General features: G+C 45.0%; 1 protein-coding gene across 1 annotated transcript; it reads right to left on the bottom strand.

Annotated features, from left to right (window-relative positions):
• c1h7orf25 (chromosome 1 C7orf25 homolog) lies at positions 1 to 12,980 on the bottom strand. The gene is made up of 2 exons (XM_072252103.1): positions 12,875 to 12,980; positions 1 to 5,386 (listed from the first exon to the last, which is right to left on the bottom strand). The coding sequence occupies exon 2, from the start codon at positions 5,377 to 5,379 to the stop codon at positions 4,123 to 4,125; it is 1,257 nt and encodes a 418-aa protein (XP_072108204.1). The 5' UTR covers positions 5,380 to 5,386; positions 12,875 to 12,980; the 3' UTR covers positions 1 to 4,122.
• Between the last annotated feature and the right edge of the window lie 1,377 nt (positions 12,981 to 14,357).

Below are 14,357 nucleotides of genomic sequence, written 5' to 3'. Positions count from 1 at the left end.
AACTGTTGGTACAGTGCACAGTAAAAACGAAAGAACGTTCCTCCCGGACCATGGTGCTACACGAAACAACACAAAACTACACTGGACTACTTGAAACAACACAAAACTACAATAGACTACCTGAAACAACACAAAACTACACTAGACTACGTGAAACAACACAAAACTACATTAGACTTCAGACCTACATGGGACTACATAAAGTGCACAAAACAATGCAAGACAGTACAATAATTAATAAACAAGACAATAGGCACAGTAAAAGACAAATTACAATATAATAATAAATGATGTCAATGTAAATAATGTTTTAGCAATTGAGAAAGAAATGAGCAAAAATTGCAAAGGGAGTGGAGTGGTGTTCAGTTGAGTGTGTGTATGTAGATATAACACTTTGAGTACTGTATTTAAGAACATAGAACATAAGAAATAGGAGCAGGAGTAGGCCACCCGGCCCATCCAGCCTGCCCCACCATTCATGGCTGATCTGTCCGTAAACTCAGCTCCGTCTACCAGCCTTTTCCCCATAACCCTTGCTACCCTTTTTGATTCTGTATCCCTAATGCACTGATACTCAGCCTCCTGGCTGCAGTTTTGTCATATCATCTGCCTGCCCTTGCTGACAGTTTGCCTGCACGCATCCTTTGTTTTTTTTAAGCCATCTATCCTACCCTGAGTTTCGGGCCGAAACGTCGACTGTGCTTTCATAGATGCTGGCTGGCCTGCTGAGTTCCTGCAGCTTTTTGTGTGTGTTGCTTGGTTCTCCAGCATCTGCAGACTTTCTCTTGTTTGCGATCTGTGCTCTCCTAGCTGAGCAGATATAAAGAAGGGAAGGAAAATAAACTTAACCTCGAGCTTTTCTTTTCCTTTGCTTTCTCTGACTGAAACTGCTCCTCGTTGAAGCCTTGAAGAACTAAAGCCTCAAGATGTCCACTCTGACTCTGTCACTCAATCAGTGGCCACTACGCTTGCCCCTGACTTTCTTTAATTTGCTTTTGCTAATCAATCCCAAATGCTTATTGCTTTCTGGTTACTCTTTTTCGTAAATTGCCGCAAAACTCTGCTTTTAAAATCTTGATTGTCATCCTGATTAAGATTGCTCCCTAACGCACTCCCTGCTGTGGATTGTCCAACTCAGAGAAAACCGGTGTGAAGCTCTGTTTTTAAATCTTGAACATGAACGTCACTGAAAGTTAGCTCTTTTTACACGCTTGCCACGTCTTACCCAACTTCAATATAAAAAGCCTGCTCGCATTTACCCAGTCTATACCCCTCTTAGTTTTGTATTGATATATCAAATCTCCCCTTTCTCCTACACTCCACTTCAGGGAATGAAGTCCTAATCCATTCAGCCTTTCCCTATGACTCAGGTCCCTGTAAATATTCTGTGTATTCTTTTAATCTAATTGATACCTTTTCCTGCAGATTTCACGCTGCACACAATCTGGTCAGGCAACAACTAAACTGATATGCTCAATACTGATAAGTAACAGCCAGTGCTGTATTCACTTTTTACAGTTACACATCAGCTGATGGTCTGTGTTCAATGTTTTTGTTCACCACTTTAGCAAAAAAATGTTTCTCGTCTTGCCTTTTTTTGAATCAGATGCAGCCTGCACTGTGATGACTCATCCTTTACCATTGAAAATAATGCATTCAGTTCAAACCCTTTGTGATTTTCAACATCACCATTAGTCCCTTGTAATTTTTCTGAATGGAATCATTTCTACACTGTAGAGGGGAAGTTTACTAGAAAGGTACTGGGGTGATCAGTGATAGAACTTTACAGCACAGTACAGATTTTCACTGACTATGTTGTGCCAATGTTTTAATCTACTCTAGATCAATCTAACCCTTCCCTCCCTCAAAGCCCTCCATTTTTCTTTCATCTGTATGCTTATCTAAAAATTTCTTACATGTCTGAATTAAAAAAAAAAGATTTATTGATATATAGCACAGAATAAGCCCTTCCAGTCCTTTGAGCCACTCCACTCAGCAACCCCACTTAATCCAAGCCTAATCACGGGACTGTGAGAGGAAACCGGAGCATCTGGAGGAAATGCATGCAGTCAGGGGGAGAACGTACAAGCTCCTTGCAGGCAGCATTGGCATATATCTGCCTCTTCCACCACTCCTGGTAGGGCATTCCATGCACTCACCACTCTCTGTGTAAAAAACATAACATACCCGTCAATCATCTTAAAATTAAGACCCCTCGTATTAGCCATTTCTGTCCGAAGAGAAAGTCTCTGGCAGTCCACTAGACCTATGCCTCTTATCTTGTACAACTCATCGTTCTTTGCTCGACAGAGAAACGCCCTAGCTCGCTCAACCTATTGAGGGTTACATCCCATACCACAAGGGTCAGCCATCGGGTTCCTGAACCAGCATGCATAATTTCACTCACCCCAACACTGAACTGATTCCACAACCTAGACTCACTTTCAAGGACTCTACAGCTCACGTTGTCAGTATAAATTATTTATTATTAGTTTCTCTTTCTGTACTTGCACAATCTCTCACCTTTTGCACATTGGTTGTTTGTCCATCTTTGTGTGGTATTTTATACTGATTCTATTGTATTTTTTTGTAGCTACTGTGAATGCCTGCAAGAAAACGAATCTCAGAATAATAAATGGTAACATATACGTACTTCGATTATAAATTTATTTTGAACTTTGTACGAGGGAAGAGTTAGATTGAAGTTAGGTTAAAAAGTTGGCACATCATGGGCCAAAGGGTCTGTACTGTGCTGTTGGGTGGGTTCTACGTTCTATAATCACAGAGCCGAGGGCCGCACGTGACAGAAGACACGTTGTAATAGTAAAGGCTAATGAGGGTAGAGGAATGGAACTGATGAAGCTGCTTCCTGGGACTCATCATAGAGGTGATGAGCTGCATGGTACCCTTCTGGGGAGAGTACGAGACTGGGTAACCTGCAGCAAAAGACTCATTCAGGACCGTTCCCAAATCATTTCTAACAAATACAAAAAACAAAGTTTGCAGTGGAAAGGAGTACTTTTCCCCTTGCCTTGCCTTGTAGGTGCACAACAAGATGACGTGGGGGGCCACAGTAGCGCAGCGGTCAGTACCACGCTATGGGGCTGGAGTTCGAAGTTCAATCTCAGCACCTCTGTAGGGAGTCTCTGTACGTCCTCCCTGTGGAATATGTGAGTTTTCTTCAGGTTTTCTGGTTTCCTCCCACAGTCCAAAGACGTCTGGGGTAGGTTAATAGGTCAGAGACTCATAGTCATAGTCAAGAGATTCTGCAGATGCTGGAAACCCAGAGTAACATACACAAAATACTAGAGAAACTCAGCAGGTCAGGCAGTATCCACGGAAGGATCTCAGCCTGAAACGTTAACTCTATTCCTTTCCATAGTGCTGCCTGACCAGCTGAGTTCCTCCAGCATTTTGTGTGTGTTAATGCCACCTTAAACCCAGTAAGTGTTGGATTTTCAGTTATGGAAAGTGACTCAAGAAATTCTGTTCCCATCAGAATTTTAGAAATTGTAAAATTATGCTAAACATTCTCTAAGCAACACTCACACACAATGCTGGAGGAACTCAGCATGCCAGGCATCATCTACGGAAAAGAGTATAGTCGACGTTTTGGGCCGAGACCCTCTGCAGGTCTGAATTAATCTGGTTAAGCATCACTCAAGCATCTTTGAGATAGCTCATTGTAAATTTTTTAAAGATGTCTTTTGTATAGTTATTTGCTTTTCATCTGCCCACAGACATATTTGTAGGCTTCAGCAACATAGTAGATGCATTAATTGGACTCAAAAAGATCTACATTATTTTTTCAATAATAACTAAGTGCTGCAATGGAAACAAACATACCAATGGCTATATGAAAAGTCACAAACAGCCTACAGAGAATATGTATTTATTGTTGATTGTTTTTTGTTTTGTATTTTAAAAATCTGATGGGTACTTTTGCAGAGAGGTGCAAAACTGACAACAGGCACTTCTTATACAGCCTGCAAGATTTAGCATCAATGAAAAGGAAAACAAGGATGAGGCATATGTTTTGTATCAAGTCCCACCATTAAAATAACCCCACAGTCTTTAACATTACAAATATTTGATTAGGAGAGATTATTTTATATGATAAAGTCATCGTCCATTCCCGTGGAGAGTATGTAAAGGAGTTGCTGTTGACTCCTTGCTCTCTGTCAAAGCTCTAGGCTGGTGGATAAATACGCTGAATTTCACGCCTTGATTGTCTGCAGCCCGCACAAACCCACTGTTTGCTGTCATTGTGATTGCCTTTAAGGCATCTCCAGTACCAAAAATGGTAATAGAGCGACTGTTAATTTTTGCACTGGCTTCCAGTCGGGAGGCCCGTTCAGAAGGCTGGTCCGGCACCACCGTGATTCCCTGCAGCAGCTTCTGTGCCCGCGCTTTCTCTCCAGGGCCACCTAACGTCTCCAAAATTGCCTGGAAATCTCTCACTGCCGACTCGCAAGCAAATAGTTCTTTGTCCTTCATGAAGGCTTGTAGTTTAGGCAGGACACTCTCCGCCCTTTCCTGAGTAGCTTGTTCAGTCAGTACTTTCTCCTTAAAGATGAAGTGACATCCGCCGTGACTTACCGCTGAAACAAAGGTGATCAGGGTGGTTATATCTAAATTGGCACGGTTGCAGGAATCCACTTTAACCTCAGTGGGAAAAGCAACACTGGCAACAACTGTAGACCGGTCTACTTTTGTCACTTGCAAAGGCTCCTCGAGATCTTCTTCAGAATCACTCGATTTATCACCTTCCTCCATAAAGTCGATCATTGAATTCACAGCAACGATATCTCCTCGCACAGATAGCCCCATTTCTTTTAGTTTTTCTGCCATAGGGCTAGAAATGCCATTGTAAAATGCAAACACAACATGTGGATTGCTATACTGCACCAGCTGTTGTCTGCTGGCTTCCAAATAATCTTCTGCTTGCTCAACAATACTTTTGTCACCGTATTGGCCCCTCCCCACCCAGATACTGTGCAGCGCCTCAGCTTTCCGCCCGATAGCTTTGACCCACGTCAGTCCACCGTTTGCGACGACGTCCACCATCACGGACTGCTTCCCGCCAGAGTGCTCCTGATAGTTAAATACGCGCAGAAGGCTAACAACATCCTCTAGGCTTTCAGCCGACTCAATGACTGCCTTTAAGTGGGTGAGGTTCGTGCTCTGTAGGTGTGACTCCTTCACCGAAACTTTGCCCATTTCGACTTTCCGCAGAAACTTCAGCTCGGCCTTCAGCTTGCTGCAAAGCTTGGGCCCCCCTTGCACCCCGCCGGCCCGGGAACGGGACAGGGCCTCTGCCCGTTCCAGCAGCTCACGAGCTTCAGTGATCCTCTCCGAGAGAACCTTCTGCAGTGACATTGCATCCCTGGAAAACAAAACGTTTCGGTTCAGCCACAGGAGCACAAATAGGCCATTGGGACTATGAAATCCCTGCCATTTCATTGGCTGATTTATCATTCCTCTCAAGCTCAAGCTCCTGCCTTCTCCCCATAACCTTTGATGCCCCAACTAATCAAGAACCTATCCTCCACTTTAAATGTACCCAGTGACTTGGCCTCCACAGCCATCTGTGGCAATAAATTCCAGATTCACCACCCTCTGGCTTAAGAAAATCGTTTCAGTTCAAAAGAGATGTCCCTCTATTCAGAGGCTGTGCCCTCTGAACCTACACTTCCCCACTACAGAAAACATCCACTCCAATATTCAAGCAACACACACAAAAAACGCTGGTGAACGCAGCAGGCCAGGCTGCATCTATAGGAAGAGGTACAGTCGACGTTTCGGGCCGAGACCCTTCGTCAGTCCTGACTGTACCTCTTTCTATAGATGCTGCCTGGCCTGCTGCGTTCACCAGCATTTTTTGTGTGTGTTGCTTGAATTTCCAGCATCTGCAGATTTCCTCATGTTTGCACTCCAATATTCAACAGGCATCAATGAGATCCATCCTCATTCTTCTAAACTCCAGTGAGTACAGGCCCAAAGCCATCAAACGCTCCTTTTATTTTAGTATATTGTTACTGTAGAAGTGAAAAGCCTCACGGCATTCAAATGGGCAACAGCTAAAAACACATTAGCAATTGAATTAAGGACAGGGTACATTAAACCCCTTACAGATTAGCAGTCAGTGCCAATAATGATAGTCCTAGAGCAGTACAGCACAGAACCAGGTCCACCTAGTCCATGCCAAACTATTATTCTTCCATGTCCCAATGACCTGCACCCAGACAGTAGCCCTCTGCACTCCTCCCATCCATGTACCTATCCAAATTTCCCTTAAATGTTGGAATGGAGCTTGTATCCAGCACTTCAGCTAGCAGTTTCTTCCACACTCACCACTCTCTAGATGAAGATGATCCCCCTCATGTTCCCCTTATACATTACAATTTTCACCCTTAATCCGTGACCTTTAGCTTTAGACTCACCCAACCTCAAGTGACATCAGTGAAAGAATCCGATATCATTCCAGATATTGGACTGACACTTCAGTGCAGTACTTAGGGAGTGCACCATGAGGTTAAACACGAAAAATACTGCAGAAAATCCCATACCACAGTTCAAAAATGTGGGTGCTAGCCAATGTTTATCACTCAACAAACATATCTCCACTACTAAGGTAATTATACCTCTGAAGTTCTTCATTCACGTTAAGTTAGTGATGAAACAGGACATTGGAGGGAGACTGTAAATTTGGCTGAGTGGTGTCATAACAATAGCCTCTCACTCAATGTCAACAAAACCAAGAAGCTGATTATTGACTTCAGGAAAATGAAACAAAAATGGCTCTTGAAAATAATTCGAAGATTCATTGGCTTGTCATATGAAGAGCATCTGATGACTCTGGGCCTTTATTCAATAGAATTCAGAAGAAGGAGGGGTGACCCTCACTGAATCCTATTGAATGGTGAAAAGCCTTGATAGAGTGGATGTGGAGAGGATGTTTCCTATGGTGGGAGAGTCTAAGACCAGAGGACACAACCTCAGAATAGAGGGGTGTCCTTTTAAAACATAAGAACATAAGAAATAGAAGGAGTCGGCCATCCAGCCCATCAAGCCTACCCCGCAATTCAATTAGATCATGGCTGATCTGTCCGTAAACTCAGCTCCATCTTTTCTCCATAACCCTTAATTCCCCTACTATGTAAAAACTTATCTAACTGTATCTTAAATACATTTAGTGAAGAAGCCTCAACTGCTTCCCTGGGCAGAGAATTCCACAGATTCACCACTCTCTGGGAAAAACAGTTTCTCATCTCCGTCCTAAATCTTCTCCTCTGGATCTTGAGGCAATGTCCCCTAGTTCTAGTCTCCCCAATGGAAACAACTTTCCTACTTCTATCTTATCTATCCTTTTCAAAATTTTGTATGTTTCTATAAGATCCCCTCTTATTCTTCTAAACTCCAGAGAGTATAGTCCCAGGTGACTCAATCTCCCCTCATAGGTCAACCCCTTCATCCCCGGAATCATCCTGGTGAACCTCCCCTGCATTGCCTCCAAAGCTAGTATATCCTTCCTCAAGTATGGAGACCAGAACCGCACACAGTAGTCCAGGTGCGGCCTCATCAGTACCCTGTACAGTTGCAGCATGACCTCCCTGCTCTTGAATTCAATCCCTCTAGCAATGAAGGCCAACATTCCGTTTGCCTTTTTAATAACCTGTTGCACCTGCAAGCCAACTTTTTGTGATTCATGCACAAGCACTCCCAAGTCCTTCTGAACAACAACATGCTGCAATCTTTCACCATTTAAATAACAATCTGCTGTTCTATTATTCCTTCCAAAGTGGATGATCTCGCATTTACCAACGTTGTATTCCATCTGCCAGACCTTGGGCCACTCACTTAACCTATCTATATCCCACCGCAGACTCTCCACATCCTCTGTACAATTTGCTTTTCCACTCAGTTTAGTGCCATCAGCAAATTTTACTATGCTACACTCAGTCCCCTTTTGCAAATCATCACTGTAAATGGTAAACAGCTGCGGGCCCAGCACTGACCCCTGCGGCACCCCACTCACCACTGACTGCCAACCGGAGAAACACCCATTTATATCAACTCCCTGTCTTCTATCGGTTAACCAATCCACTATCCATGCCAATACACTTCCTTCGACTCCACGCATCCGTATCTTGTTTATAAGAATGGAGATGAGGAATTTCTTTAGCCAGAGAGTGGTGAATCTGTGGAATTCTTTGCCACAGGCAGTTGTGGAGGCCAAGTCTTAATGGTTCATTTAAAGCAGAGGTTGATAGATTCTTGCCTGATCAGAGCATGAAGGGATATGGGGAGAAGGTAAGAAATTGGGGCTGAGAGAAAAATGAATCCGCCATGATGAAATGGCAGAGCAGACCTGATCGGTCAAATGGCCAAATCCTGCATTTATATCTTATGGTCTAAACCAGACGTCCACGAGCCAGTCCTCATCAAAGGATCAGAGGGAGAGTGGGTTAGCTAATTTAAATTCCTAACTGTTATTATTTCGGAGGACCTGTTCCAAGTGCAATTACAAAGGAAGTACGGGAGAAGCTCTATTTCCTTAGGAGGTTGCAGAGCTTCGACGTATCTTGTAAAACTTCTATAGATGTGTAGTGGAGAGTATACTGACTGGCTGTATCACAGCCTGGAATGGAAATACCAATGCTCCTGAATGGAAAATCTTACAGAGTAGTGATCAGAGCCCGGTCCATCACGGGTAAATCCCTCCCCACCACCGAGCACATCTATGTGAAACAATGCCTTAGGAAAGCAACATCGATCATGAGTGACACCCACCACCCAGACCATGCTCTCTTCTCCCAAATGCGGTAAGGAAGAAGGTACAAGAGCCTCAGGACTCATACCACCAGGTTCAGGAACAGTTATTACCCCTCAACATAGAACATAGAAATCTACAGCACATTACAGGCCCTTCAGCCCACAATGTTGTGCCGACCATGTAACCTACTCCAGAGACTGCGTAGAATTTCCCTACTGCATAGCCCTCTATTTGTCTAAGCTCCATGTACCTATCTAAGAGTCTCTTAAAAGACTCTACTGTATCCACCTCTACCACCATAGCTGGCAGTGCATTCCATACAACACGCACAACATGCTGGAGGAACTCAGTAGGTCGGGCAGCATCCGTGGAAACAAACAGTCAATGTTTCGAGCCGGAACCCTTCGTCAGGACTGAAGAGGGAGGGGGTAGGGGCCCTATAAAGAAGGTGGGGGGAGGGTGGGAAGGAGAAGGCTGGTAGGTGCCTGGTGAAAAACCACCTTCTTTATAGGGCCCCTACCCGCTCCCTCTTCAGTCCTGACGAAAGGTCTCGGCCTGAAACATTGACTGTTCGTTTCCACAGATGCTGCCCGACCTGCTGAGTTCCTCCAGTGTGTTGTGCATGTTGCTTTGACCCCAGGATCTGCAGATTATTTTGTGTTTACGAGTGCATTCCATGCATGCACCACTCTCTGTGTGAAAAATTTACCCCGACATCCCCCGTGTACCTACTCCTTAAAACTATGCCCCCTCATGTTAGCCTTTTCAGCTCTGCGAAAAAGCCTCTGGGTATCCACACGATCAATGTCCCTCATCACCTTATACCCCTCCATCAGGTCACCTCTCATCCTCCGTCGCTCCACAAAGAAAAGGCCAAGTTCACTCGACCCACTCTCATAAGGCATGCTCCCTAATCCAGGCAACATCCTTGTAAATCTCTGCACTGTCTCTATAGTATCCACATCTTTCCTTTAGTGAGGTGACTAGAACTGAGCACAGGACTCCAAGTGGGGTCTGCCCAGGGTCTTATATAGCTGTAACATTACCTCACAGCTCTTGAACTCAATCCCACAGATGATGAATGCCAACATATCATACACCTTCTCAAAGACATTGTTAATCTGCGCAGTAGCTTTAAGTGTCCTGTGGTCACGGACCCCAAGATCTCGCTGATCCTCCACACTGTCAAGAGTCTTACCATTAATATTATATTCTGTCTTCAAATTTGACCTACCAAAATGAACCATTTTACAATTATCTGTATTGAATTCCATCTGCCATTTCTCATCCCAGTTATGCATCCTATCAATGTTCCGTTGTAACCTCTGACAACCCTCCAGACTATCCACAACACCCCCAACCTTCGTGTTATCAGCAAACCTACTAACCCACTCTTCTACTTCCTCATCCAGGTCATTTACAAAAATCACAAAGAGGAGGGGTCCCAGAACAGGACCCCGCGGAACACCATTGGTCACTGTCCTGCATGCAGAATACGAACCATCTCCAACCACCTTTGCCTTCTGTGGGCAAGCCAATTCTGGATCTACAAAGCAAGGTCTGCATGGATCCCATGCCTCATTACTTTCTGAAGGAGCCTCGCATGGGGAACCTTATCAAATGCCTTACTGAAATCCATATACACTACACCCACTGCTCTACCTTCATCAAAGTGCTTTGTTATATCCTCAAAGAATTCAATCAGTTTCATAAGGCCTGACGGGCCCTTGACAAAGCCATGCTGACTATAATTTCCTGTGTTATCGCTACTCCCTTTCTTGAACAAGGGAACAACGTCTCAACCCAAGCAAGGCTGCAGGACCGGATGGTGTCAGTACCAGGGTGCTCAAAGCCTGTGCCCCTCAGCTATGTGGAGTACTTCGCCATGTATTCAACCTGAGCCTGAGGCTCCGGAGGATTCCTGTACTGTGGAAGACGTCTTGCCTCATCCCTGTGCCAAAGACGCCGCGCCCCAGCGGCCTCAATGACTACAGACCGGTGGCATTGACCTCCCACATCATGAAGACCCTGGAGAGACTTGTTCTGGAGCTGCTCCGGCCTATGGTCAGGCCACACTTAGATCCCCTCCAGTTCGCCTACCAGCCCCGACTAGGAGTTAAGGATGCCATCGTCTACCTGCTGAACCATGTCTACGCCCACCTGGACAAGCCAGTGAGCACTGTGAGGGTCATGTTTTTTGACTTTTCCAGTGCGTTCAACACCATCCACCCTGCTCTGCTGGGGGAGAAGCTGACAGCGATGCAGGTGGATGCTTCCCTGGTATCATGGATTCTTGATTACCTGACTGGCAGACCACAGTACGTGTGCTTGCAACACTGTGTGTCCGACAGAGTGATCAGCAGCACTGGGGCTTCACAGAGGACTGTCTTGTCTCCCTTTCTCTTCACCATTTACACCTCGGACTTCAACTACTGCACAGAGTCTTGTCATCTTCAGAAGTTTTCGGATGACTCTGCCACATGGTGTGAGCAGAATTATCTGCAGCTTAATGTAAAAAAGACTAAGGAGCTGGTGGTAGACCTGAGGAGAGCTAAGGTACCGGTGACCCCTATTTCCATCCAGGGGGTCAGTGTGGACATGGTGGAGGATTACAAATACCTGGGGATACGAATTGACAATAAACTGGACTGGTCAAAGAGCACTGAGGCTGTCTACAAGAAGGGTCAGAGCCGTCTCTATTTCCTGAGGAGACTGAGGTCCTTTAACATCTGTCGGACTATGCTGAGGATGTTCTACGAGTCTGTGGTGGCCAGTGCGATCATGTTTGCTGTTGTGTGCTGGGGCAGCAGGCTGAGGATAGCAGACACCAACAGAATCAACAAACTCATTCGTAAGGCCAGTGATGTTGTGGGGATGGAACTGGACTCTCACGGTGGTGTCTGAAAAGAGGATGCTGTCTAAGTTGCATGCCATCTTGGTCAGTGTTTCCCATCCACTACATAATGTACTGGGTGGGCACAGGAGTACATTCAGCCAGAGACTCATTCCACCAAGATGCAGCACAGAGCGTCATAAGAAGTCATTCCTGCCTGTGGCCATCAAATTTTACAACTCCTCCCTTGGAGGGTCAGACACCCTGAGCCAATAGGCTGGTCCTGGACTTAATTCATAATTTACATATTACTATTTAACTATTTATGGTTCTATTACTATTTATTACTTACAATGCAACTGTAATGAAAACCAATTTCCCCCGGGATCAATAAAGTATGACTACAAACATCCCTCTGTCATTAATGTCACTGCAAAGATTATGTCACCAGAAAACTTTCACATTCTTTCTGAGATGCTCTGAGTGATCTCTACTTAATACCTTGTAACTTTTTAAACGTAGTCAAAACATTCAGGTTTCCCTGCAATCCACATCTTCCGTCTGTCCCCGAAATCCCAGTTGGGCCTTATTCCAAACAGTAAGGCTGATCAACACCTCTACCCACTAACCCACCAGTACTTTATTATTTCTTGTCAGTCACTGTCCAGACACATCTGTACCTGGTGTCATTTTATCGAGTTACAATCAATATATATAAACTATCTTATATTCACTGTGTTTTTAATATTATCGCTGTTTTCTTTTTCTTATTGCTTTGGTTGTTCTGCAATGGATCCGGAATAACAATTATTTTGTTCTCATTTACACTCGTGCACTGGAAATGACATTAAATAATCTTGAATCTCGAATCCTGCTCTCCCTCCTCCCGGCCCATTGTTCCAGGTCCCCATCCATCCTCCCACCAGATCACTGCTTCTCATTCCTACCGATTCTGCCCCCACACTCCCCACTGGCTCCGGGACCCCATCGCTCTCACAGAGCCCTCCCTCTGGCCCGTTAATGGGAGGCCATTTCAGTCCCCCAGCTGTCAAACCACAGTCACCCCCATCAGTCAGTCTTCAGGGTCCCCATAACCCCAGTCCCCTCCCCAATCCCTCAGCTACCTCTGGAGACACACACCAGGCCATCCCTGCCGGTGGACGGACTCCAGACCCCGGCTCCTGCCTCTCTGCCACCACATCCAGTTCCCAGCACCCGGCCCCTCTTCCTCCGCTCCATGTGCAGACCTCGACCCTCGGGGTTACCTGTGCACGCCCAAGCTGGGCGGACGGCGCTCGGTGCGGCCTCGGGAACGGGCTCAGCGCTCCGCCACGTCCCCTCCGTCAGCGGCCGCCATGTTGGTGAGGGCGGCAAGCATGCGCAGTGGCTGGGTGCCGGGACAGCGGTGGTGGGGTGGGCGGGGCGTGTCGAAGGCTCAGGCTCAGTGCTTTGGGCAGCCATGGCGGTGAGGGGGAGCGGACAAGGGGTGATAGGCAGAGGGCAAAGAGTGGGAGTGCTCAGTTCTGGTCGTCTTATTACAAGAAGGATGTAGAAGCTGTAGTGAAGATGCAGAGGATGATACCTGGATTAGAGAGCATGTTTTATCAGGGTGAGTTGAGGGAGCCAGGGCTTTCCTCTTTGGAGCAAAGGAGAATGACAGGTGACTTGATCGAGTGGACAGTCAGAGGCTTAACAGGGAGTCAAAAATATTTCATAGAACATAGAATAGTACAGCACATTACGGGCCCTTCGGCCCACAATGTTGTACCGACCCTCAAACCCTGCCTCCCATATAAGCAACACACATCAAAGTTGCTGGTGAACGCAGCAGGCCAAGCAGCATCTCTAGGAAGAGGTACAGTCGACGTTTCAGGCCGAGACTCTTCGTCAGGACTAACTGAAGGAAGAGTGAGTAAGGGATATAAGCCCCCACCTTAAATTCCTCCATATACCTGTCTAGTAGTCTCTGCCTCCACCACTGACTCAGGCAGTGCATTCCACGCACCAACCACTCTCTGAGTAAAAAACCTTCCTCTAATATCCCCCTTGAACTTCCCACCCCTTACCTTAAAGCCATGTCCACTTGTATTGAGCAGTGGTGCCCTGGGGAAGAGGCGCTGGCTATCCACTCTATCTATTCCTGTTATTATCTTGTACACCTCTATCATGTCTCCTCTCATCCTCCTTCTCTCCAAAGAGTAAAGCCCTATCTAAAATATTTTTGCATTTTTTGAATCTATTCAATATACGTATACTGTAATTGATTTACAGTACTTGTTTATTATTATTTTTATTTTATTTATTATTTTTTTCTCTTCTACATTATGTATTGCATTGAACTGCTGCTGCTAAGTTAACAAATTTCACACCACATGCCGGTTATAATAAACCTGATTCTGAAGTTAAAAAAAGATAGAAAACACAAGGGCAATGCAACCTTTTGTTTATTAAAAATAATTAATTATAGACAAGAAATTACTGGGATTCATCATTTTATTGAATAGTTTATCAGTTTGAACTCGTCAGTTTTATGGGGAAAAATAAGATATTGCTAAAAAAAATACATCAAATGAAATATTCAAACAAAATCATATTTTCACCCCAAATCTCTAAATGGTGCGGGATTAAAACAATAATTCAAAGTTATTTATACATATTCAATAAATAGAGATTCCAATACAAATCACACTTCATCCAGAAATCTCAAATTCAATCCAGTCACTTGCTGAAAACACTTATACACAATCT

The sequence above is a fragment of the Mobula birostris genome, chromosome 1 (genome assembly GCF_030028105.1).
Source record: "Mobula birostris isolate sMobBir1 chromosome 1, sMobBir1.hap1, whole genome shotgun sequence".
In the NCBI taxonomy this organism is placed as follows: domain Eukaryota; kingdom Metazoa; phylum Chordata; class Chondrichthyes; order Myliobatiformes; family Myliobatidae; genus Mobula; species Mobula birostris.
Note: the sequence above shows the minus strand (reverse complement) of the source record. Positions and strands in the feature narration are given on the sequence as shown.

What these genes read in the sequence shown, in the direction of transcription:
- c1h7orf25 (XM_072252103.1), bottom strand. Translation starts at nt 5,379, where the DNA reads ATGTCACTGCAGAAGGTTCTCTCGGAGAGGATCACTGAAGCTCGTGAG.